Raw genomic sequence first — 24,955 nt, 5'->3', positions numbered from 1 at the left:
CGCAGGGATTGGTTCTTGGACCTCTACTGTTTGGACTGTACTTCTCCAAAGTGCAGGCTAAAACTAAAGGACTGTGGTGGCAAACTGGGAGTGATCATGACCCCTAGCGATGTCCACATCCTGCAAGGTCTTATGCAGACTGGTTCCGAAGTCATGGCTTTAAACTTAATGCAAAAAAAAAATGCATCATCCCCTTCGGCAAGGGTGAAGCTCCTGCGAACTACCACATAAATAGCAATATCCCAAGTACACAGTCAGTGGTAAGAGAGCTGGGCACACAGGTTTGACAGCAACCTTAACTTCGATCACAATGTTTCCACAGTGAGGACATTTTGTATTGCTCATCTCATAAGGGCATTGCCTCCAGAAAGAGGTCACAATCCCCCTGTACTCTTCCCTGATCAGGTTAGTAATAGAGTACAAAGCTCCATTTGGTATGTTCTTTCCCAAATACCTGCAGCAATTGGAGAGGCCACAAAGGTGCCTAACAAAGAAAATTCAGGGTCTTTAAGATCTGTCTTATGTGGCAGACTGAAGTCACTATCCTTTTATTTTCATACAGACCGCTTGGAGAGGACCTATCCCTTGTGTATAGTGCAGTCTGACCCAGCTTTAATGGAAATGCACATTTGCAAATCAAATGGCACATGGGTCACTCTGACGTTAACCTGGCATGTGACATCAGCAGAACTTGCTGGAGAGAGAGCCTTCTCAGAGGTTGGCCCCATATTTGAAACAAGCTTCCTAGTCATGTTGACATTGGCCCTATTTAAGCGCAGTTTAGACATTTGGCTGGGTAACCAGAAATTCACCGTGTGTGTTCCACCAGTGTCCCTCTTAGACAGGGGTAATGGGTGCTGATTTTGGTGTCTACTTGAACCAGGCACCCTTGGAAAAGCGGGTTGAGCTTTGCTGGCTTGCAAGGGCCCTGGGGCTGTTGGTCTAGTAACCTCCCATGATCCTAGGACTGCTTTTTATTTTTACAAAATCAAGTTTGATAACTGTGACTGTGAAGTCATCCTAAGGTGTATGCTTTGCATAAAAGTTAGTGGATCCTACGTTGTCAGGAAAATGTATATGATGGCTTGAATTTTCCTGAGCTCTAATGTGCCTGCTTTCTTGCTGGTGCTAGTGGCAAGACTCCATGTGAATGATTCTTTGATGCATCAGAAATGCCTGTACACTGTCCAAGGAGTGCTAGTACTGTTTGCACTAGGTTACCATTGACCAGTTCCATAAAAGGAAATTTTTGGTTTGTGGTCCACTATGTCTTTAAAACCATTTAGGCATGACCTTTGGCAACACGTAAACCTCGAACAAATAATTAACGTGACTGAAATTTGGTGCCATGTGGCTCATCTTTAAAATCAAAGGCTAGTAAGATGCTAGGCTACTGAGCAGGTGTGTGTGTGTGTGTGTGTGTGTGTGTGTGGGGGGGGGGCTGACAGTAACCTTGCAGTTATCCAAGTAAGTTGTGTGTGTTAGTGCATTGTCACAGATGACTTTATGATGCTTTTAAGCAACTAGTGTAGCAGTCCGTCATACCAAGCATTCAGTTGCGAACTTCGTTTAAAAAACTTTTGTAATTGTGTGGATTATGGTGGTCATGAGCACCTCTTTATGGGAAGGATTAGAATTTGGTCTTTGTGCTCTACAGCTTTAATACCATACATTTAAAAAAAAAAAAGCTCGGTAAGTAGAGTATGAAATTTTAAATGTCATGGAGAAGACTTGTGTAAGTAAAATTAGTATAAAATGTTCTAATAGATGGTCCATATGGCTTAGGATACTGCAGTTATGTCCTTGCCTGGGATTCTGGGATATGACCACCTACCATCTTTCATATCTTTAGGATACCTCTAGTCGAGCTGTATAAGAGGCGAGTTGGGCAGTAACTGCTTCAGAACTCATGATCCATGAAGGCTATATCCCTGAACAGAAAAATGCTAGACAGTTTATGCACATGTTGGGTATATATTAAGGTAATTGGGAGAGAGCTGCTAATGCAGCAGTGGTGTAATAGATAATTTACTGTTTTATGTAGCCATACTAAGTTTAGATAATTGCTGTAGCTTAAGCGCATACGAGGTGGAGGAGGGAACCGAAGTTTCTAGGAGTCATTAAAAAAGGGACTTCTTTCCCGGGTTTGATCAAGCCTTGCAAAGACCAGTCTAATAAATAAAATATGTACAGAGGATGGTGTTTCTGCCCCCTGAATACTTCAAGAACCTACCCTTCTGCAAAAATCCACAGGTGAAACCAAAGTGCTGATAGAATGGGCTTTAACCTTGCACAGACATGGCTTCTTACAGTAAGAGTAGTAGATGAGAATTCCATTTGGGAGTTGTTTGCTTTGACATGAGTTGTCCTGTTTCCTTTACTATATAGGAAAGCAACAGCTGATTGGTTTACTTTTCTCCCATGTAATGTCCGAGATGCCTTTGGACATGCAAATTTATGTAGGATTCTTTTTCCTTCCAGTGTTTAGACTGGAAAGCGACCTGGAAGGTTAATAGTTTGTCTTAAAGTAAAGTCTGAAATAGGTTTGAAAGGAGGATTTGTTCTCAAACTCGCTCCTTATGGAAAATGAGGTAGGGTTTTAAGTGTTTGTAACTGATTACTGTTGGACATGTCAAAGTTTTCCATGTTAAAGTCTAATCGGCTTAATGTGCTGTTTCAAATGGAAGAAACGTCAACTTCCAGGAACAAATGTTGGATCCCAAGGAGAAGCCACGGGGTGAAATGAGTAAAACCCTATTCAAAAACTGCTGGACTTTTGAGCACAGGTAAGAAAGGGAGAGGGGTCTAAGGGCAGCCAAGCAGAAATGGCTGAAAGTTAAATAGTCTTGCAAGAGAGAGGCTTGAGGCAAATGTGACTTGGTTCTTAAAGCTACATGTGTGATTTTTCTAGCAGCGGGGTGCTTTTTTCCTTCACCTCCTTTAACCTGATAGAAAAAACAAAGGTGCTTAAAAGGTATCCAGACTTTATTCTAGGGAGTTCAGTATTTTCAGGCTTCAGGCTTGGGTGTATCAAACCCCTGTCTTGTGAGTTAAATCCAGTCTGCAGAAACTTGTGGCAGTAGCCCTTGTCCAGTTTTAGAAGAGGAGTTGCTGCTGTCTGGGCAAAAATGGAGTCGCCATTGCAGTCTTTGTAAAAATTCTGGGTCTTTTGAAGAACCCTGGCTGTAAATGGAAAGGCGTACTGAAATATCCCTACCCATGGGAATGAGAAAGCATCTGTCTTTCGGGCCTGCTAAAGTTCTGTTTTAAAGAAGTCTTGCAATCTGTTTTGAAAGGAGACTATCTATTTGAGGTGTTCCCCACAGTCTGATCAATTCTTGGAATACTCCGGGTATAATTTCCATTCCTAAGGGTCTGTCTTTGTTCTGCTCAGCTTATCTGCTACAAGAGTATATGAAACCTGCTATCTCCTGGGCAGTCATAGCGAGTCTGCAAAGGACTAAAGATTTAAGGCATTAACTGCCAACATCTGGAATTCATGTACTCGTCTGCCTTTAGACAAATGGTCTGAGGCATCAGTTGTGGCAGACTGACTGATGAATGCACCAGTTTTCTCAGTCCAGGTCTCCCCTTCTCCCCAAAGTGAACTTCCATTCTGACAAATACTAGAACTGAAAAGGTAAGGGATGATGCAGAGTTAAGACTGCTGTCTGGTACCATTGAATTCCTTTTATGAAGTCTGCCTCTGGGAATCCTGGGGCTCCATATAAACCAAGAAAATCAAAATCTTTCTTCTCTAGAAGACATCCCATGATTGTCTGGGAGTAGTCCAGGAAGGTTTCCTTCTACTGTTCTTTGTCCATTGGAGAAAAAGGCTCTTTGGAGTGCATTCAGAAGACATTCTAGAAAACAATGCTGATTGGGAGCAGACAAGAGATTCTGCAAGTTCAGTTGAAATGTCAGACTGAACTGTGGTTTCATGACCCATATCAGGGAGTCTTGATAACTGGTAAATGTGCATACAAGTGTAGCACCATTGTCCAAAAATGGAAATATGCAAATTACCTGAAACCCACAGGAGCCAGGTACCATGTAACACTCTCTCACCTTGACACAGTGGATAAACAAAAGATTATCAGAAAACTGTTGTGGGTCTGACTTGGAAACTCTTAAATGGCCCATATTCCTTTTCAAGTTAGGAATATGACTGCCCTCCAAGGTCCATTGTTAACCATGAAGTTGAGAGTTTGGTTTTAAGAATAACATTTTTGAGTTTTGGAATCTTTAGCAAAATGAGTGTTCTGAGATGGGTTTTGAAGCTCCCTCTTTTTCTTTGGTACCAAAAAAATCCTTGACTAAAATTTTGTCCATATGAACAAAGGCACAAGTTCCATCAGTCATTTTGCTAACATTTGTGAATCCCCTGAAAGGGGTTAAGGGGTTCCCTTTGCCATTTTTCCCATGTTGATTTAGTTTTAGAACCCACTCATCTAAAATATGATGTCACTGCAGAAAATGGAAGAGAGTTGAAGGCTTGCCAGGGTGAGAATAGAGGGATTTTTTGGACCTTTATGTTTTCCCTCCCTCCCAAGCTGCCTCCTTGATATTGCTCTGAAATTTTGCTTGCTAAAACTTTGAGACTGCTTATCCCACACCCCCCAAAAAATATGGTCTTGAAAATGGAGGGGAAGCTTTTACTGAATCTTGAAATGGAGGGTTGAATGGGAGAGGGAAAGGAGTTGATGCTTTTAAAGACCCTAACAGATGGTCCAAATAATGATCTTTGTCAGGGGAGAATTCAAAATCAGCTTTACTACTGTTTGGCTTTGAGAACATAATCAAGGAAATCATCTGAACTAAACCAGTAACAGCAGCTAAAACCTCGGTAAAATCACTTTTTAAGATTGTTCTGTTATCTGATAAATGGATGCAATTTAACCCCACAAGTAGGTAAGTAGCTGCTTCTTTTGAGAACCCAACACGAGCTTGGCATTTAAAAATTCTGAAAGCTGTGGTTTCAGAAGAATGACCCCCCCCCACCCCCCAAACTACCAGATCTATAGAAAGCTGTCCCATCCTTGTAAGAGTAAATGGGGGTTGGCATTCAAGATAAACCACTAGAATCTTATTTGGGGTTTGAGAGCAATTTTGTTTTGAGGTATTTACCCTGCCCTGCTTTGGGGGCAGGGGGCTTAACTGCCCAGTGTAATGCAAGCTGTGAAAAACGTCCTTAGAAGCAGAAAAGAGGAAGAGCTGCAGTTGAGGAAACTGCTGTTGTAACTGATCTAAATACCATTGTTGGATATAGATTTCACTTTCCCACTGAAATCTTTCTTGATGTCTGAAAAAATGTATGTATATCTTTTTGAGAGATCTGAAGAACCCCAGTCTAAGGACAATTAACTGAAGAATTGCACTCAAACCCCCACCCCCCAATACACACACTGATTTGACAGGGAGTCATGGTCAGTGTGTGGAAAAAAATTCTCCTGTTAGGAGGCTTCAGAAAATAGTCACTTATCCCAGTAAATCTTCCCTGTTCATAGTAATTTATTGCTCTTGACAACATCACTAGCCTTGGAATCTGAGCTTACCCAGCTAAGCAGTATAGCTTCACCTGATTCCCCCCCCCCCCCAAACCTGATGAGTGGTTCTCCCTTGCTTGGTGAAGGTAACCTTGCAGCCACAGTGGATATGCTAATCTCCCTGTCCCTGGTCCTCTGAGCAAAAGAGTGGTCCCAGGAACCAGTTTTGGTCTGTCTCCCAATGGCTGAAGGCAGTGATGGAGATGGCCAAAGACACCCCCCCCCCCCAAACCAACTTTCTTGTGGTCTGAAATCCAGAACTGCAAGGGCAGTTGGTTCTTGTCCTAACCTGGAGGAAGGTTGTTTTCCAAGTGGAGTGGGTGTATAAACCTTATGACAGGAAAGTAGTTATGAGGTAAACTTTGTACATCATTTACCAAAAGCACAATATACTGCCTCACAAACACTGTCTACATTAAAAGGCGGATAATTGAAGAAGTTCTTTCAAAAACTTGTTTTCAGTAGCATGACAAGTCGCACAGAAATAAATGTTCACAGAACTTTTTTTCAGAAAATTTTAAAGTAGCTATAGTGCTTTTTATTTATTTTATTTACTTATTTTATTTACTTATTTACTTACTTGCGTGCTTGCCTGGCTTTTGAAGGGATCACTAGCTGACTCTTCATGGAGCCCTTAGTGGATAAGCTGTTTTGGCAAGGAAGCTCTGACGCTTTGGGTGCTAAAGCTTTGAAAGCTGGCTGCTCTAATCTTGGACAAATATACAGGCCCATATAGTTTGGGCTGCTGCAGCAGTGCTTTAAATACTGTATTTTGTAGTAGGTTTTGTAGGGGCAAACTGTGTTGGGCTCTTGTGATTTATGGCAGATATGGCATGGATCAGTAGTATGTTGTATCTTGAAAGAGGCGATCGTTAAGTGAGGAGTGCATTGTACAGTGTGAATGACAGCAGATTATGATCAAATATTTTTACTGAATTAATGTTTTACTGTTGTAGTAATAACTACTTGTAGTTTCCTGTTGAGGCCCTTGGCCAGCTTGAATACCAGAGATTTATTGCCCTCATCCAGGCCCAGCAGACATAAGGGTATAAGGGTAATAAGACTGCACCAACCTCCCCGCCCCCCTTGCCATGGGAGTTTGACACAGCACAGTTTTGAGTACATCTGTTGACCTAGAAGCCAAGTTGGGGGAATTCATAGGTATTGTCAGAATTTCTTTTGGATGTCAATGGCGAAGACTGCTTACTTGGGGTGTGGAGGGGGGAAATTCCTCATTTGGACTTCCACGCTTGTTCTTCCTTTCCAACATGTGCTTTAAGACCAATGGAGTGTGGGGCGAAGTCAATTTAAAGTGAATCTGTCATGCTTTTTATAAGGGAACACCAGCTAAGCATCTTTTGACAAGGTGTCAGCCTATTGGTGTATGATAGTCCACGCATGCTCCTAATTGTTGAAGGGAAGAGATGTGTTCACAGTTCCTTCTGGGGGCAGTTCATGTGACTAAGACTTCTGAAACCCTTCGATGTCCATGCTGTCTGCCTCCTCACTGTCTGCTTGAGCTGAAGTACTTTGTGTTGGATGGGTCCAGGGTCACTTTGCAGATTCAGGCTTCTGACTCCTATGCCATCACTACAGATGGGGATGATGGCATCCCCATATCTAAGTGGAATCCTCTGCAGACTGTGTACTGACTGTGCTGCCCTCCAACTATCTGGGCCAGTGTCAACTCACTATGATTTAATGTAACACTGCTTCACCTAACTCCAACCAGTTCTGGGTTTTAAGCCATTTTAGACCACCTTGTCAAGTTAGCAGAGGATGTCCTGGATTTTGAGATCCAGATATTTGAGGCCTGGCAGGACCCTAACCCAGGAACATCTGCCAAAAGGAAGAAGGCGCTTGCCCCAGGAGTCTACAGATTCTTATGTAGATAAGTTGGCCTATGTGGACCACAATTTCCTCTGTTGTATGCCAACTCTGAATCAAATGAAAGCCTTGCCATGGCCTCACCACCTTTGGATTTGTTTGGGTGGGAGCCCTTCAAATGGAAGACTCTGGATTACCCTCTATGTAAAAGCAAGACTTTCTTTGGTTTCCTGAGCATAAACCTCTGTTCTCCCAGTTCTAGAGGTTGTGAATGATATAGAAGACGGTTCCCTGCAGCCTGACTCCCATCCCCTTGTCCCCATGAACCAGACAGTTTTTTTTATGGGGTCCTGGACTCTTGTAAATGCCCTTACTAGCTGTGGCAGGTTCTAAGGTGGCTTCCTTGGGAACCAAGGGAGTCAAATGCAGTGCCTAGGAACCCCATGCCTAACCCAGGACATATCTGTCAAGTGTCTACATTTCTACTGCCCTTGCCACGAGAGCCTTAACTTGACTGTTCCATCTTAAGTCATGGAATTCCCCCCCCCCCCCTCCAGTTTTTTTCATCTGGTCCAGGAAAGTTACGACCTGTACAGAAAACTGCTGGAACTTTGCAACGCTTGTTCTTGGGTTCTAAAACATTTTTTACATTGTGGCTTTCATGCTTTGAAAGCATCAAGCAGGGCAGCTGCTTCAGGGTCTGACATCAGGAAAACATGCTTTAAGAGTGCAGTTTCTCATGATGATGATATCTCAAATACTGGATGCTCCACATGTTTGGACCCAAGGCTTAAGCTATATATAAAGAGGACTGGGCAACAGCCCTACAAATTGTAAAGGGCTTTCTGCAGGTACAGCCCCTACCTTTCCTGTCTCACAACCTAGGTAAATGTCCAGAAGGCCCAGGGGAACAAAAATGGTGGTGGCGAGCTGAGCAAGGATCAGACCCAGGAGTCCACCAGGGAGTGGGTATGACTTAGCAGAGCACTTCTCTGTTTTCCCCTCATCCCCTTATGTGTAGACACGACCACTGGCCATCATGCAGAGCTCTGAGGCTGCCCCCCCCCTTCTAAACAGGTTACAAATCGTAACCCAGGATAGTTGGGTCCTTTTAATACACATGGAACAAATTGCAATGCGCTTCTCTCGCGGAGGCCCATATTTAATTCCTTCTGTTCAGAGATGGCAGTTCAAGTAAGTTTTCACCAGGAACAAGGGCTCCTTACAACCATTTCCTCATAAAAAGAACTAGGTTCCAAGGTACTGCTCAAGCTTTCCTATTGCCACGAAAGTAAGGAACCTACAAATCAACTCTAGACCTTTCTAACAGGCTTTTGGTCGTACCAGAGTTGGAGGCTTATTCAAAAGCCCCTACCCATGTTTTCCTCACACTTTGATCATCTTGGATCTAAAACATGCCTCCCTGCATGTACCCACAACAAAGCAACACAGGAGGCATCTCTGATTAGGAGATTTGAGAACCATGTTAAATTTGATTTGACCTCTTGTTTACTGTTCCCAGAGTGGTCTGGCTCCAGCAGTTTTCCTTTTTTCTTGTAGGTGCGCAGATATACCCTTAACCTAGACTAGTCTGATACAAACCAGTTCTGTGAAGGAGCTGAAAGCTTCATATCTGACCTACTTTATTTTCAAACATGAGATTCACCCTAAACTTGGTCTAGCCTGACGCCCACAAACAGGCTGACTGCTTTTTATGCCCAGTAGGGATTTTAGAAACGCCGAAGAATCTTTTTTCACCAGGAAAAGATTTTGCTTTTTCTAACAGTGTTTCAGAACACTACCCTGGCAAGAAGTGTTGGCAGCTTGAGAAATCCTGATAGTACTGGGTTACATGGTTTCCTGCATTCTAATGGTTCCTCAAGAATGTGTGGTGTCCGTACAGAGACCATTTAAATTTCAAGAAAAGGTTTCTCCCTTGCGTAGACAAAACTATGTTGTGGCTAGAAGCTTGCTCCAAATCAAAGGAGTTCCTGTCGTATCTTTCAGCAGGGAGCTAAGTGATTACTTCATATGCTTTGGACTTGTGTTTTTGTGGTGCACATGGCATTCAAACGTGTGGAAACGAGGAATGTGGTATATAAACTGAGAGAACTCAACCTTGCCAATCTGCTTCAGACCTCCACAAGTAAATACTGAAAGTGTTAATCTTCAGGAAAATGGGATGTGCAAGAAGTAAACTACTTTCCCCTTTAGAAAACCAGGAGATAAAATGTAGGAGCTAAAATGTTGAGGTCCCCAGACAACAGGGCTTGGAGGACAGAAGCCTTCTACTTCCAACTGACAATTTTTTATTCTTGTTTACTTTTGCTCTCATCCCTGTTCCCCATTGATTTGTAAAGATAGGGAGGAAAAGAGGATCTTTATCTTAATTGCACCCTTCTTGCCAATGCAACATTGTTTCCCTCTGCACAACAGGTGCATGCAAGAACCGTGGTTACTACTGCAGTAAGATCTCTTGACCCAGAACAAAGGAGCAAAAATCAACCCCAGTTTGTTAGCATAATGAGTAATGTGATCCTTAACACTCAGGGCTAGCTGTTTAGACAAGGGTGTCCTAGTCTTCAAAAGAGGCCAGATGATCCGGTACTAGAAATTTTATACACTTTTTTAAAGCTAGCCCAAGTGCCAGTAAACTCTACTAGCTAATGACTCTTGGTTTTGACGGCTTTGGTAGACCTTTTCACCAAAAGTCTCTTCTCTAATCTTCATGTCTTTGCCATCTCCGCTTGCCTGACACTGCAGTCCCTTTTTCTTCTCCTGTGGGACCCCAATTTTATATTTGAGAATCTCACTTTGCATGATCCCTGGCCACTTCTACAGACATCAGAGCCTTGGAAAACTTCTGATTTAGCCATCATTTCTAGTAGGAAAGCATGAAAATCTAATTCACAGGCATTACTGTGCAAAGAACTCTTCCCTAGGTTTTGCTTGGTCTCACTGAGAACTAACCCCATCTCCATGCACAAGGGGTACTCTTCCCCCCCCCCCCCATTCCACAGGGAACAGAACCTTACATGCCCTAGGTGTGTGTAGACTGCTCTAGTTTAGTTTTGTTTGAGAGAGAAATTCATAAGCAACTTTGAACTTCAATCCTAACAAATTGGGCAGACCAGTTAGTAAACAGTCTAAGTGGATCTCCTTTTTGCTTTAAACCCTGTGGTAAAAAGGACCCAATCATATTAGAAGTCCATTCCACCAAGACCACTGCTACTTATAGGGGGTGACCACTCAAGATATTCTGGAGTCTGTCAACTGGTCTTCCGTAAAAAAAACTTTTTTAAAGCCCTACAACTTCTGCCTCTGGAGTCGTAGCTGGATTCGCTTATGGAGTCCAGCAAGGGACTCTTATCCTCTGCTGCCTTTTCAGCCACGATTCCTGTAGTGATGTTCATCGTGTTTCATTGTTGCAGTCATGACTGTGTGGTTCTCCCCTGCCGGCAGGCAGTCCTTGGTCGGCCAAAATCCCAAAGTCTGGGTCCGGCGTCGGCTGTTCAGCCATGCTCCCTGACGTCAGTGCGCCAGGAGTACAAAGCTGACAGCCGACGCCATGTTCTCAAGTCTTTCTTGCCGTTCAGTGATAGTTGGCAAGTGCCGGTCGGCTGACTCCTGACCGTTTTTTCTGAAACTTCAGTCCGAAGACTTTCTTCTCCTACTCAAAGCTAAGTACCCCGATGGGGAAACTTTTTTTTTTTTTCTTGCTCCAGTCCGATGTCAGAAAAAGTTAATTGTATTTCATGTGGGAAGCAAATACCTCAAGGATTTCATTCTTACTGTATTCATTGCTTTGGCCCTGACCACGACGTAGCTAGTTGTCGGTTTTATGCTAGATTCAATCAACGTACAATTAAACAAAGGTACGATTTTGCATTTCATTACTTTGGTAGGCGTTTTAATTACAAAATGTCGGATACGGTTCTGGCTACCGGAGTTCACAAACTACGCAAGGACAAAGACAGGCCTCCGAGGTCCAAATCAGACTATATCGTTCAAGCAGAGTCAGGTTCGGCTGTCGTCAGTGAGGCACTTGTCATCGGCCATTTCGGAACCGATGGCTGAAACTGACTCCCACGAGGAGCCAACTAGGCCTTTGAATATTTCTGTTGCAGGACCTTCGGACAATGCTCCTTCGGATGGGTCTGGAGCCGCTGTGCAGGTACCGGCTTCCGAAGGGGTTTTCAGGCCTACTCAGCTTTTAATAAAGGCAAGGCCAAAGGCAAAGACTCCTTCCAAATCAAAGACTGCAACACAGGCCTCTTCTGATCCGGCTCCCAAGTCACAGAAACGGTTACTTAAAATGGTGGAGGACTTACTATGATTAGGGGTTCACATCCCCCTTCAGATAAAGGCCAAGGCAGGAAGTTTATTATGACTCCTCTGATAAGGCTTCTGTTTCTTCAGTTTCTTCTGACCAGGAATATTCTTTCCCTCCTTATGAGGATTCTGATGAATCCATTCCTTCAGCTTCTCCCCCTGAGGACTTCTCTTTTGGGGAAACTTTGCATGAAATGAGGGAAAATTTCACTGGGAAGGACAGGAGTATTCTGAATCTAAGAAAAGACTAAGGGATTTTCTTCTTCTCCAACATAGACCCCTGGCTATTCCTCCTATTTTGGATATTGTGGATGATGCTTTTTCGGAGGCTAACTTAACCCCTGACGCTCTTTTTTTTTTTTTTTTTTTTTTTTTTTTTTTTCCTCCAGCTTCTGTTAAGCCTGATAGATATTACAGGGTTCCTGATTCCCACCAGGTTTTTATACAAGAACCCTACTGCTGACCCTGAAACCATTTCTCAGGGTCCTAAGGGAGTTGAGACCGCTTCTGCTAAAAACCCCATTCCCACTGAGAAGGATTCCAGATCTTTAGAAAGATGGGGCAAAAAAGTGTACACTTCTGCTGCTTTATCTATTAGGGCTTTAAACTGTCAAGTTTCATATGCTGAAATACCAGCAATTTCTCCTGTCTGTTTTAAAACAAAAGCTAACTTCCATTTCCGCCTGTGCAGATAAGGAATTACATGACTTCATGCATGCCACTGAACAAGTTGGGAAGCATGGTTTACACTGTGGATTTGATGCCTTGGAGGCTTCTTGTAGGGCTGCTGCCTCTGGCAAATTAATTAGAAGGCATGCATGGTTAAAGGAACAAAATTTGCCAGATCAAGTAAAAGCTAAATTATTGGACGCTCCTGTTAAGCATAATGTTTTGTTTGGATCTAAAGCTGAAGAGGTGATTTAAAAAGATGGAGGACAAGGCAAAATCCATGCAAACGGTTAAAGATTTCTTACAAGTACAGCCACCCAGATTTAGTAGGAATTGGCCTGCTAAAAATTGGTCCTTTCCCAATTCAGACAGGCCCGGAGAGGGGTAGATACAGACGCTCCCGAGGAAGGCATCAAACACAAGCCTCTTATAGACCAAGACCGTGGACTGCTTTCACCCCTAGGGGAGGAGAGGATAGGTCGCAAGCTCATAGGAAACAGACTCAATGACTCCCTCTGTTGGGCTGCAGGAACTTCTTGCCTGGAAGCCCCTCGGAGGAAAACTTTCTCTTTTTCACCAAAATTGGACTCCTATAACCCAAGACAAGTGGGTTCTGGATGTGGTTTCAAGAGATTACAAATTCCATTTTCATACCCTACTATGGCCAGATCTTCCAAAACATCAATGGACAGAGGCCTTAAACCAGGTGGAAGCTCTCTTGGCTATGAAAGCCATAGAACTAGTTCCACTTTCAGAGATGGGACAAGGTTTTTACTCTAGGCTTTTTCTAGTCCCCAGGAAGCAAAATTCATGGAGACCCATTCTGGATCGGTCAGTCTTGAACACTTTTCGAGAGATACCAAAATTCAATATGCTTACTCTACAGCAGCTACTTCCAATGCTGCCCAAAAATGCGTGGATGGTAACTTTGGATTTAAAGGAGGCATATTTACACATTCTGATCAGGCAGGACTGCGGAAAATACCTTGGGTTCAAGGCCGGATTGAGGCACTTTCAATTCTCTGCGCTGCCCTTTGAATTGTCTACTGTGCCCAGGGTCTTCACCAAATGCCTGGCTCCAGTAGTAGCTTATTGCAGACTCAAGGGAATTCAAATTCACCCTTATCTGGGCGACTTGTCTTATTCAGGCAGACAGCAAGGATGTCTTCTACAGTTTTGTTCAGAATCTTCTCAAGTTCCTGGGATTCACTGTAAACATAAAGTCAAATTTGACACCCTCACAACAGATGATTTTTCTGGGCGCTTCTCTAAACACAACAACCCAGATGGCATACGAAAAAGTTACAGCTGGCTTCAACTTTCAAAACCTTGGCAACTTTAAGTCCGCTATCTGCAAGGAGATTTCTGCAGGCTTTGGGTTACATGGCCTCCTGCATCCTTCTCGTACCATATGCAAGGCTACATATGAGGAAAATACAGTGGTACCGAAAAAGTGTATGGTCTCAGCATTGCCACAGTTTAGACATCCTGATCTCCGTCCTGCCTTGTCTTCAAAAGGAATTCCTTTGGTGGTCCAAGGCATGTACTCTAAACAAAGGAAAACCCTTCTGTCTGCCTCCTGCCACTCGGATACTAACCACGGATGCCTCAGATTATGCATGGGTAGCCCATTTTCAGGGCAACTGTCTGCAGGGCTTTTGGACAAAGGATCAAAAGCATCTGCATATCAATTTAAAGGAAATGTTAGCCATTCAGAAAGCTCTGTTGGCCTTCAGGAATCTTCTACAACCAGGACCACTACTGATACGGACAGAACACCACAGTTATGTGGTACATAAACAAGCAAGGGGGATCTCACTTCTACCCCCTTTGCAGACTAGCCATGGATCTGTGGAACTCTGCTCTAGCTTGCAATCTGGACCTTCAAGCTCCGTTTCTACCAGGAAAGCAAAACTTCCTGGCAGTCTGAGCAGAAACCTTTCGGACCCACACAAGTGGATGCTGGACACCGAAATATTCAAGATAACAGCAGTCTGGGGATGTCCTCACATAGACCTCTTTGCATCCCACCTCAATCATCAACTACAGATTTTTTGCACCAGGACTTTCCACGAACAAGCTTGGAAAGTGTGGATGCACTATCATTCAGTTGGAGAAACCTCTCTGGATATGCCTTTCCGCCTCTTCCTCTTCTTCCACGGGTATTACTAAAGATCAAACAAGACAAGCCCAAGATGATAATCTTGCTGGCCCCAAATTGGCCTCGACAGTTTTGGTACCCAACTCTGAAAAACCTTTGTCTGGAGCCCCCTTGGGTTTTACCACAGACTCCGAACCTTCTGTCCCAACACCAGGGTCAGGTTCTACACCCCCATGTCGGAACTCTCAGCCTGGCGGCCTGGTTAATCCAGGGTCTTTGATTCATTCTCTCCTACCCAAGCAGGTTATGGATGTCATTTTAGAAGCCAGACGTCCTAGCACTAGAAAATCTTATGCCGGAAAATGGAAAATTATTTTGTTCCTGGATGCAGGCTCAGGATTCTGATCCTCTTCTTCCTAACATTCCTTTGATTTTACTTTACCTGACAGACCTCTTACATAAGGGTCTCTCTTTCTCTTCCATTAAGATGCATGCCTCTGCTATTTCTGCTCATTATAATACAGACCCTCCAATCTTTTCCCACCAGCTCATGAGACAGTTTCTCAGAGGAGCTAAGAACTTTAGGCCCCCTAAATCTCCTCCCTTTCCTGCTTGGGATCTCAACTATGTTTTGGAAAAGCTCACCTTGCCTCCTTTTGAGCCTGCTGCCACTTATGACTTCAAGTTTTTATCTTGGAAAACAGCCATCCTGTTAGCTCTGACCTCTGCCAGGAGAGTTTCAGAGTTGCAAGCTCTTAGGCTGTGGAACCTTATATTATTTTTCATCAAGACAGGGTGTCTTTAAGGACTAATCCTACTTTCATGGCCAAGGTGGTTTCCAAAGTGGCTTTAAATCAAACTATTCACTTGCCAACTTTTTTCCCCACTCCTCAAAATAAAGGGGAAAGGATCTTGCATTCCTTGGATGTACACAGACAACTACGTTTTTACCTGGACAGAACCAAGGACATCAGGAAATCAGAGCAGTTGTTTCTTATGCTTCAAGTTCCCAAGGTAAAGCCATTTCAAAACTGACCATTTCTAAATGGATTGCTCATGGAATCAGATTTTGCTATTCACACCATGGAAAGCAAATCCCAGGGAGTATAAGGACTCATTCCACCAGAGCTGCTGCCACTTCCGCTGCCTTCCTCAGGAGGAGTTCCTGCCAAAGACATTTTGGAAGCTGCAACTTCGAGTTCAGTGCATACTTTTTCAAAAGCACTACAATCTACCTCTCTACTCTTAAGTCTAGGGCAGGCTTTGCTTCTGCAGTCTTGCAGGGCCTTTTAGCCGCCCCTTCTTTGACCACCTCCCTTTCATTCTGCTTTGGGATTCTACCCTACAGTCATGACCAACAGTGAAACACGATGAACATAGTACAGTTGTGTACACTTACCTTAAATGTTGATGTTAGAGTGTCTTCACTGTTGCAGTCTGGGTTTCCCTCCCTCCTGTCCCCTCTTGTTTTTACTTTTGTGTGGTTCCTTTTTTCACCATTCTTCTGAGGTGTATTTGCAAAGGGTATGGGACCTTATTCATTTTGGGACTCCTGACATCTGGGGCAAGAAAAAACTGGAGAACATGGCATCTGCTGTCAGCTTTGTACTCCTGGCGCACTGATGGGGAGCATGGCTGAACAGCCGACGCCGGACCCAGACTTTGGGATTCTGGCCGACCGAGGACTGCCTGCCGGCAGGGGAGAACCCTACAGTCATGACTGCAACAGTGAAGACACTCTTAACATCTACATTTATGGTAAGTGTACACAACTATACTTTAGGGATCCACCCAAAATAGTTTTTACTGTATTTGTGGAACGCTATGAACATACTACAGATGTCTACTTGCTATAAATTTAGATGTTGCTGTCTTGGAAGTAGCCTTTCCCTTCTTCCTTCCACGTTGTCATGGCTGTGGGCTGGTGTGAGCTCTGTTCTTCAGGTCCCCTCCCCAATTAGGTACCCCCTTCAGGTCCATCTCTAACAGTACTGGTGAAATTATGGGTGGGTTGTTCTCTTTGCTTGGCACTAGTGGGGCTCCAGGCCTCTTGAGGGCAAGAAAGGTCTGAGAAAATGGTAACTGCTAACCCTTGTACCTCCACATCCATCCATTTGGAGTGGCTAGCATCTTCCATGTTTGAAGGAGAATAAATCTCTGGTATTCTGGCTACCCAATAGGATTTCTGCCTGTAGAATGCCAAGTAGCTACTACTGCAACAGAGAACCTTCTAACATCTACATTTGTTGTTTCAAGTCTTTATTCTTTCAGAATTGTGTTTTTGTGGGGGTAAAGGTTGCAACATTGTCTACACTGTGTAATATTTTAGTGAGTATCTGAAATATCCATTTAGAATTTGGAGTGGAAGCTGAAGTGTTTGTATACGTACATGAATATAACTGTATTCTGTCTTTGGAAAGAGAAAGCCACAAAGAAGGTAATAGTGTTGATGCACAAAATTAATACTTTTCACATTGAATACTGTATTAAATGCTGCTATTGTCTAATGGAGATATTTTTCTTTGTGCTTAAAGACGGGGGGGGGTATTTCAATTCAAGAGCGTGTTAAAATTAGGTAGTATTTTATTGTGTCCAGGCTTCTTCCTCCAAATTCCTTTTCCCCCTCCCCCTGGTGATTTAGAGTGGTAACCACTTATGCTTTTTTTCTAGGTTGCAAAACAGGAGAAGAAGAAAAAGAAGACTGGCCGTGCAAAGAGACGCATGCAGTACAATCGTCGTTTGTTAATGTTGTGCCAGGATTTGGCAAGAAGAAGGGACCGAATGCTAATTCCTAAATGAGAGAATGTGTTAAATAAATGTATAAGCTAAACATAACCACTGTAGTGTTTGGTTTTTAATTTTCAGTCTTAACGGATTGTAGGTGTTTTCACTTCAGCTACTTTAACTTTTGGGAACTTGTGGTTTTCGTTTTGATAAGTACGTTTGTGGCAGCTATACTGTTTAGCTGAGACAGAAATGTGTGATGCCAGGGCTTTCATATTTTAAATATAAAGTGAGTGCACAGTTTGCATGCGGGTTAGTTGGAAATGTGGAATTATTTTGTAGCGTGAAGTGTGCCCTGAGTCTGTTTCCTGACCGTTTAAACTGAGTATGTATTTTTTATGCAGCAAGAGAATGCATTTGTATGCATATACACTTGTCATTGCTTTCAAGGGTGGGAAAGGCCCATTAAGGGGCAAAAAAAAAAAACTAAACCCACTTTGAGACAATTCAAATTTCTGTGGTGTATTGAACAAGAGTGTAAGGGTATATTAATATTCCACATTCTCCGTGATCTTAGCCATATTTTGGACTTCTAAGATGGCTGCACAGTGATAAACTGCTTATTTTCAGCTTTCCTGTTGTGAAGCCAGAAAACTGAGAATTTAAAATACTCTAGCCAGTCAAATTAAACTATAAAAATCAGGTTGAAGTGAAGAAAAGGTGGGTGGGGTATGAGACTTACGAATGTCGACAGGCAGTTGAGTGTTCAACCCAGCTGTGGTGTGGTCCCCCCCACCCCCCCTCCTGGGGATCCGACATTTTTGGGTGTAGAGTAGAGGAAATAATTCTGACAGAAGGTAGAGAGACTTTCCCAGTGAAACCTTTTCCAGTATTCCAAAGGAAGCTTGAAGAAATAAAAGCACATCTGTCTGGAAGAATCTGGAGTATTTTAGATTTGTGCTAGTCAGTTTTTTGGATATGGAGATGCAGGAAGATCAGCAACCCTGAAATTAGTGACTAGACTATAAAGCATCCATTACCTTTCTGAAATACGACTTTTATTAAACTTGTGGGTGGACTGTAAAACATATACTCCACTCTGACATATTTAATGTTTAGAAAGACGCAAATAAAGTAATTTGCATAAAACATTTCATGATATACACTGCATATTGCATAGTAAAGCAGTTTTGTTTAGTATGGGTCTTTCACTATCAGCTTGTGTTTTTTAAAACTGAGTTTCCTGTACCTTTTAAGAAATTTAAGCTGTACAGTATGAGAGGCTAGACAGAAGCAAGACTTGTTAATGTGCCGTGATCTTATGCTGCTGTGGTGGGTAGTGGTGGATTGATTTCTACTATATGTAGAATTTGTTTCTCTTTTTTTACAAGGTTGGATGTCTAGGATAAAAGCCCTTGGCATGAGCTGTAAACAAGAATGAGGAAAGCCATGAAAAATGTTAAGCCCCTTGCAGCTGTGAAAATAGTATTGGATTGTCGTCGTCGTCGTGTCCCCCCCAGCAAATGTTCACAGGAGTAGAGATATTTCTTTACCTGCACCAGATGGCTGGTATCCGTTCAGTCATGTTTAAATGTGTAGACTTGGAGAACACTTTAACTCATTACAGCTGTTTCTCCAGTAACCCCCTGACTCCTCTAGGCTTCAAATATTGCTTGTTCATATTTGCATTCATTCCAAAACCGTGCTACATACAGTGGATATGAAAAGTTTACACACCCCTGTTAAAATACTAGGTTTTTATGGTATAAAAAGAGAACACTAAGTCACCTTTTCCCACCTTTTAATGTAACCTGAAACGTGTACAGTTCAATTGAAAAACCTCTATTATGGGGAAAAATAAAAGTACAATAAGCTGGTTGCATAAGTGTGCACACCCTTAAACTAATACTTTGTTGAAGCGCCTTTTAATTAATTATAGCATTCAGTAGTCTTGGGTACACACCAGACCATAAATTAGAGATCCCGATTAACCCAAAATACAGTTCAGCTGTCCTAGTAGGATTTTCCTGACATTTACTCAGTTGCCTGTCACAGCAAAAGCCTTGGTTCGCAGGGAACTTGCAAAGCATTAAAGGTTTCTCGTTGAATAGCATCAGTCAGGAGAAGGATACAAAAAAATTCCACAGCATTGGATATACCATGGAACACAGTGAAGACTGTCATCAAAAAGTGGAGAAAATATGGGACTGCAGTGATGTTGCAATAAACTGGACATCCCTGCAAAATTGATGAAAAGACAAGCTGAAAATGGTCAGGGAGGCTGCCAAGAGACCTATAGCAACACTGAAGGAGCTGCAGGAATTTCTGGCACATACTGGTTGTGTACTACATGTGACAATCTCCCATACTCTCCATATGTCTGGGCTGTGGGGGTAGGGTTGCAAGACTGAAGCCTTTTCTTGCACAGAAACATCCAGGCCCGGCCAAAATTTGCAAAACAATACATAGTCTCCCAAACGCATGTAGGAAAATGTGTTCTGGTCTGATGAGACCAAGGTTGAGCATTTGGCCACAATTACAAAAGGTATGGTGCAAAAACAGAACTTTTCATCACCAGAAGAACACCGTCTCCGTGGTGAAGCATGGTGGCAGTATCCTGCTTTTGGAGTTGCTTTTCAGTTGGAACTGAGGTTTTAGTCGAGATGGAACTATAAACAGTTCCAAATACCAGTCACTTTTGGCCCAAAACCTTCAGGCGTCTGCTAGAAAGATGAAGAGGAATTTCACCTTTCAACATGTCGGTGACCACAAGTATACATCAAATCGGCAAAAGAATGGCTTCACCAGAAGAAAATTAAATTTTTGGAATGGCCCAGCCCAGAGCCCAGATCTAAATCCAATAGAAAATCTGTGGGGTGACCTGGAGATGGCTGTGCACAAGAGCTGCCCTCGCAATCTGACAGATTTGGAGTGCTTTTGCAAGGAAGAGTGGGCAAGTATTGCCAAGTCAACATGTGCCATGCTGATAGACTCCTACCGAAGAAGACAATGCTGTAGTTAAATCAAAAGGTGCTTTTAGTTTAAGGCTGTGCACACCAATGCAACCCGCTTACTGTGTTTAATTTTATTTGTATTTTTTCCCCAACAATAATCCCCCCCCCCCCCCCAATTGAATTGTACAGGTTATAGGTCAAATTAAAGGTGGGAAAAGTTTTGAAATTTTATTGTCTTTTTTATATTACAAAAACCTGGCATTTTAACAGGGGTCTGTAAACTGTTTTTATATCCACTGTACAAGATATTGGAAGATTTCATCTTAAAGCATACGTGATGGCAAGCACAATTGTATTTGTTTGATCTCTTGTTTAATGCAGCTGCAAAGATATTGAATATTTGAATACTGTTGTAATTTTCATATTTCTCTAAATCTCAACATCTGGGTAACATGGACAGGTCTGCCTAGCCTCACATGAAAGCTCACCCCTGTATGAACAAAATTCTGCTGGCAATGTGTCTTGCTTGAATGATTGAGAGAGAGAGAAACTGTCTATGCAACCTTTATAGATTTATTTTCACTGACTTTATTTTTGGCTTATAAAATCGAGTTTAAGGCATCAAACTGAATACCACTGATGTAAAGATTAATTCATCCTGAATAGCTTTGTCATTTTACAACTTACGGTTCCAGAGATGTGAATATTTCAACTGTAAGGTGATAGCTTAATTTTTTCCAAAGGCTCAAGCCACGCCCACTGGAAGTTAATGGTACGCACTCCAGAGCTGTACTGGTGTGAATGAGCTGCTGTATGTGTAGCATGGTTGGAATCTATACAAATAATGACCAATATTAGGATATGTAGGGCACTGTGCAACCCCCCCCCCCATGGCTAAAAGTTGATGTGCTTCTGGAAGCATATGGGCAGCTGTTCAGTTGTGGGAGGGGAACAAAGGGAGACACAAACCAGTGTAAGCAGTCTGTAACATGTACTTCAGCATGGGAACCCATAATTTTAGGTTATGTAATGCCCGTTGGTGTAGCTGTCAATTTTGTGGCATGTATTACTGGTTATGTAATGCCCGTTGGTGCAGCTGTCAATTTGTTGCATGTGTTAATATCTGGAGGGTTAAACGCAGTTTTGCTTGAGGATGTACAGTTTAATAAGTGATGGGGGGGGGGGGTGTTGAAAATGCAGCCAGTGTGTATTTTTTAGGGTTTTCATTAATTTGGTCTTAAATTGTGACCTAGGCCCAAGTGGAGATTAACTGTATAAAAGATTAGCCTGACAAATGGTCTATGCATGTAAAATATTATAACTACACTGTCCGTATCTTGGAATGTAAGTGGCCTTACAGGTATAGACAAAAGAATCTTAAATGGAGGATGCAAATAGGAATGCTGCAGGAAATTCATTTAAAATTGAGCATGTGAATTTGATAAGGATTTCGGAATGGATATTCATTGTAATGTCTGACCAATGGTAAGGGGTAATGTTGTTTGGTAGAAGGGCTGTGACAGTGATAGATGGTGGTAGAGCTTTGTAGTTATAAGGGGTTATTGTCAAGAAAAAGAGCATTACATTGGCATGTATAATACCAGAAACTGCTGTTATGGATTTTTTTTTAAGAAAATTCGGTTTTCAATGGGGCACATTACTTGTAGGTGGAGACTGGAATAGTGAGGATGTATTTGGGAGACCTTAGAAGGGGAAAATATAACAAGGGTAGGTTTCTGTAGACATTTATGCAGATATTTGGTATTGAAGATATGATCTCAGTAGTAGGAGACCTTATACACACACAAAGTACAATAACTGTGATAGACTAAAGAGAAATTGTATTTCACAGGAACATGTGCATTTGACAGCTTTGATAAGTACCCATTAAATATTTTGGATCACATACCAATAAAAAGTAAGGTAATTGTGGGGTAATGAAAGTAAAGACATTGGAGCTTTTTCATGTACATGTAATATAAGGGAATGGATAGTGGAAATTCAGGAGTTAGAAAAGTGTAGAAGGTAAATCTCTCTGAACAAGGAGGCACAACTGCAGAGTGCTGAAGAGAAATTTATGGAGTATTGGGATAATATAGAAAGATGGTTGGCGAGCAAGTTTTTATAACTTAAGTGCACAAACTTGGGCACAAACTGGAAAAGGGCGCTGCCAGAGTCTTAAGAAAAATAACCACAGATCCAGTAGAGTTTAGATATTTCAGAAATGTAAAATCTGCGTAAAACAGAGGAATGTGGAAATAAAACACAAATGGAAATATTTATGGTAGACTTGATTTTATGCTAAGGTTAGTGGTAGATGAGGATCGACAGCTAATAGTTGCATCACTGTTTGTTTAAATCTGTCTTAACCAGTGTGTGGAAGAGTCTCCAGGAACAGGTAGTATTCGTGTGGATGTTGGAAGGGAAGAGACTAAAACATCAACAGTATTTTTTAAAGGGGGGGGCTCGTGAAGACCCATCAAATCCAGCCACATAGACCTGTTTGTTAACTGTATATCTATACTAGGTAACATGGCAAATGTAGTGCTGAAACTGATATGGATCAATGTGGTTTCTCGTGGGGTTGCAAACATTTGACAACACTAATAGAATAATGATCCAGAAGGGAACAAAATGTAAGAAAATGCAGCTGTTGTGTTTTGATGCAGAGAAGGCTGTGATTTTGAGTAGGGCAGTGACTGCATTTGCAGTTCCAGATACACTAAGGCTGATTAGAAGGATGTATGAAGGGTTGGAGGCAACAACTTGAGGTTAGAGGAGTCAAGTTGTTTCAACAAAAGAATAATGCAGGGATGTCCTCTTCCCTTTTTATTAGTCAATATTTGGGGCCATTGGCAAAGAAAATAAGACTCAAGAATATAATTGGCATGGAACTCTACAGTTGCCATTTGGTACCTGATAAGTCTAGAAAAGGACATTGTAGTGTTGCACATTTTGAGACTTCTAAAAATTCTTCTCAGGATATAAACATTAATGAAAATTTATCCCTGTAGTCTTGGTTTTATTTCCCCATACATGAATGAATACCCATATTTATGGAGATACAGAAAAATATCTGTTTAGGAGTATGGATTAAAAAGGCTTGTGTTGTGACTGCTAAGGATATGTGGCAAGGACTAAAGATAATACAAAAACTAAAAAAAGTTATTCTGGATAGTAACTCTCAAATAGTGAAGATTTGAGTTTTGTATGCAGATTAGCCATATTTTATCAACCACAAGAAAAGTTGTGGACTGTAATAGTTGAAATTTATCTGGGAGGGGAAGAGGGCAAGAGTTGAGTTGGACAAGTTGATTCTTTCAGTAGATCAAGGTGGCTTAGGATTACCTGATTTGAAGGCATATTTTAGAGCTACACAGCTAAAGCTCATATGCGTAATATAAGTGGAATGTTACAATTCAAAGTTGAAAGGGATTATGATGGAAGTGTTTTTTTTTTTTTTTTTTTTTATGTAGATCCTAGAGGAGAATAACTACATGATTTAATATGCTAATCAAGGACAAGATATTTTACCAGTGGGGGTGACTGTAAATTGAAGTACAAAATTTTGGCAAGAGAGGACTGGAATTTACTGGAGAAAATTGGCAAAGGAACCAAGGTATTGGGAGCAAATAATCAGGGAATGGTAATGGAATGAGATGAGGTAAAAAAAATCTTTGGAGTAGGGGGCCGGAACCTGAATGGCCAACTGAAAGCAGCAGAACTTTAGAGCTCCATAAACCTAGTAAAATTAACCGGGGGAAATTTTAATCTCTTTAAAGAAATAATAAACAACTTAATCTAATTAGTAATGTTGGTGGACTTGCATTAAAATTTTCCTGTCTGAAAATTTGGAGATTTCAGATTCTGAAAACTAGCAACTCAAGGAATTCTCACTCTGCAGCTTTAAGAAGGGAATTGCAAATGATGACAACCCCCTTAAGGGATTTTCTTTGAACATGGATGACTTTAAAGAAAACTTAGAATCTTAAAATGAACTGCCAAAAACAGACATACTTTCAAGGGACTGCTACATCAGTCAAAAATATTACACAGACCTCTCTAAATGACATTGAAGGGAGACTTAAGAAGCACAAAGACTATCTTAAGCAAAATACCTGGCTGCTGGAACAAAGTAGATGACTTGGAAAATAGAGAAAGGGGAAATAAGGTTACCCGATAAGGACATTATTTCCTTTAACACCTCGGCTACCTAATTAGACTTAAAAGGTGTATCCTTTGGTATTGAGAGAGCGCACAGCACTCTGGGGAAATCTGTTTCTACATCAGCAAATACTCCTAGATCAATGGTTATAAAATATGTTTCGTATTTGGACAAAATTGATTTTAAGATCTGCCTGGAGGAAAGCACCTTTAAAATATAATCAGAACTTAAGGTTTGACCATGATTATTCCACCAGAGTAGTAGAACAAAGGAAAAAGTGTGACCAATGATAAAATTACTAAAGCAAAACAATATCAAAGCGCAGCTTGCCTTTCCAGCTAAGATAAAAAGTCTGTATGACAACGAGATGAGAACCTTTAATGATTTAGAAGAAGCTTCATTATTAAAAATAATGTGATTTCTATCACAGAAGATATGGAATGGATACTCCCATCTCTTAAAAGAAACAAGTGCTTGGACTGATAAGAAAAAACAAGAGACTGATTCCGAAACGGTTGCAAAAAAACTGTTTATACTAATCTCTTCAAGAATTAACTGTGATATGAACTGTAATTGGAAACTAGTTAAAATGAGTGCATTTTTGCACATCTACTTAAAACAAAAAGATATACAATTA

General features: G+C 41.7%; 1 protein-coding gene across 4 annotated transcripts in view; it reads left to right on the top strand.

Annotated features, from left to right (window-relative positions):
- The window catches only part of LOC122805600 (ubiquitin-like protein FUBI), a 49,178-nt gene extending 31,868 nt beyond the window's left edge, over window positions 1-17,310 (top strand). For all 4 annotated transcript variants that reach the window (XM_044075833.1, XM_044075834.1, XM_044075835.1 and 1 more), the window contains exon 5: window positions 17,146-17,310. In XM_044075833.1, coding sequence (XP_043931768.1) covers window positions 17,146-17,274 — 129 coding nt within the window. In that variant the 3' untranslated portion in view covers window positions 17,275-17,310. The remainder of the gene's footprint in view (window positions 1-17,145) is intronic.
- The last annotated feature ends 7,645 nt before the right edge of the window (window positions 17,311-24,955 follow it).

Source organism: Protopterus annectens, chromosome 6.part1, assembly GCF_019279795.1.
Source record: "Protopterus annectens isolate FY-2018-M chromosome 6.part1, PAN1.0, whole genome shotgun sequence".
In the NCBI taxonomy this organism is placed as follows: domain Eukaryota; kingdom Metazoa; phylum Chordata; order Ceratodontiformes; family Protopteridae; genus Protopterus; species Protopterus annectens.
This window is presented reverse-complemented; position numbering and strand designations above follow the sequence as displayed.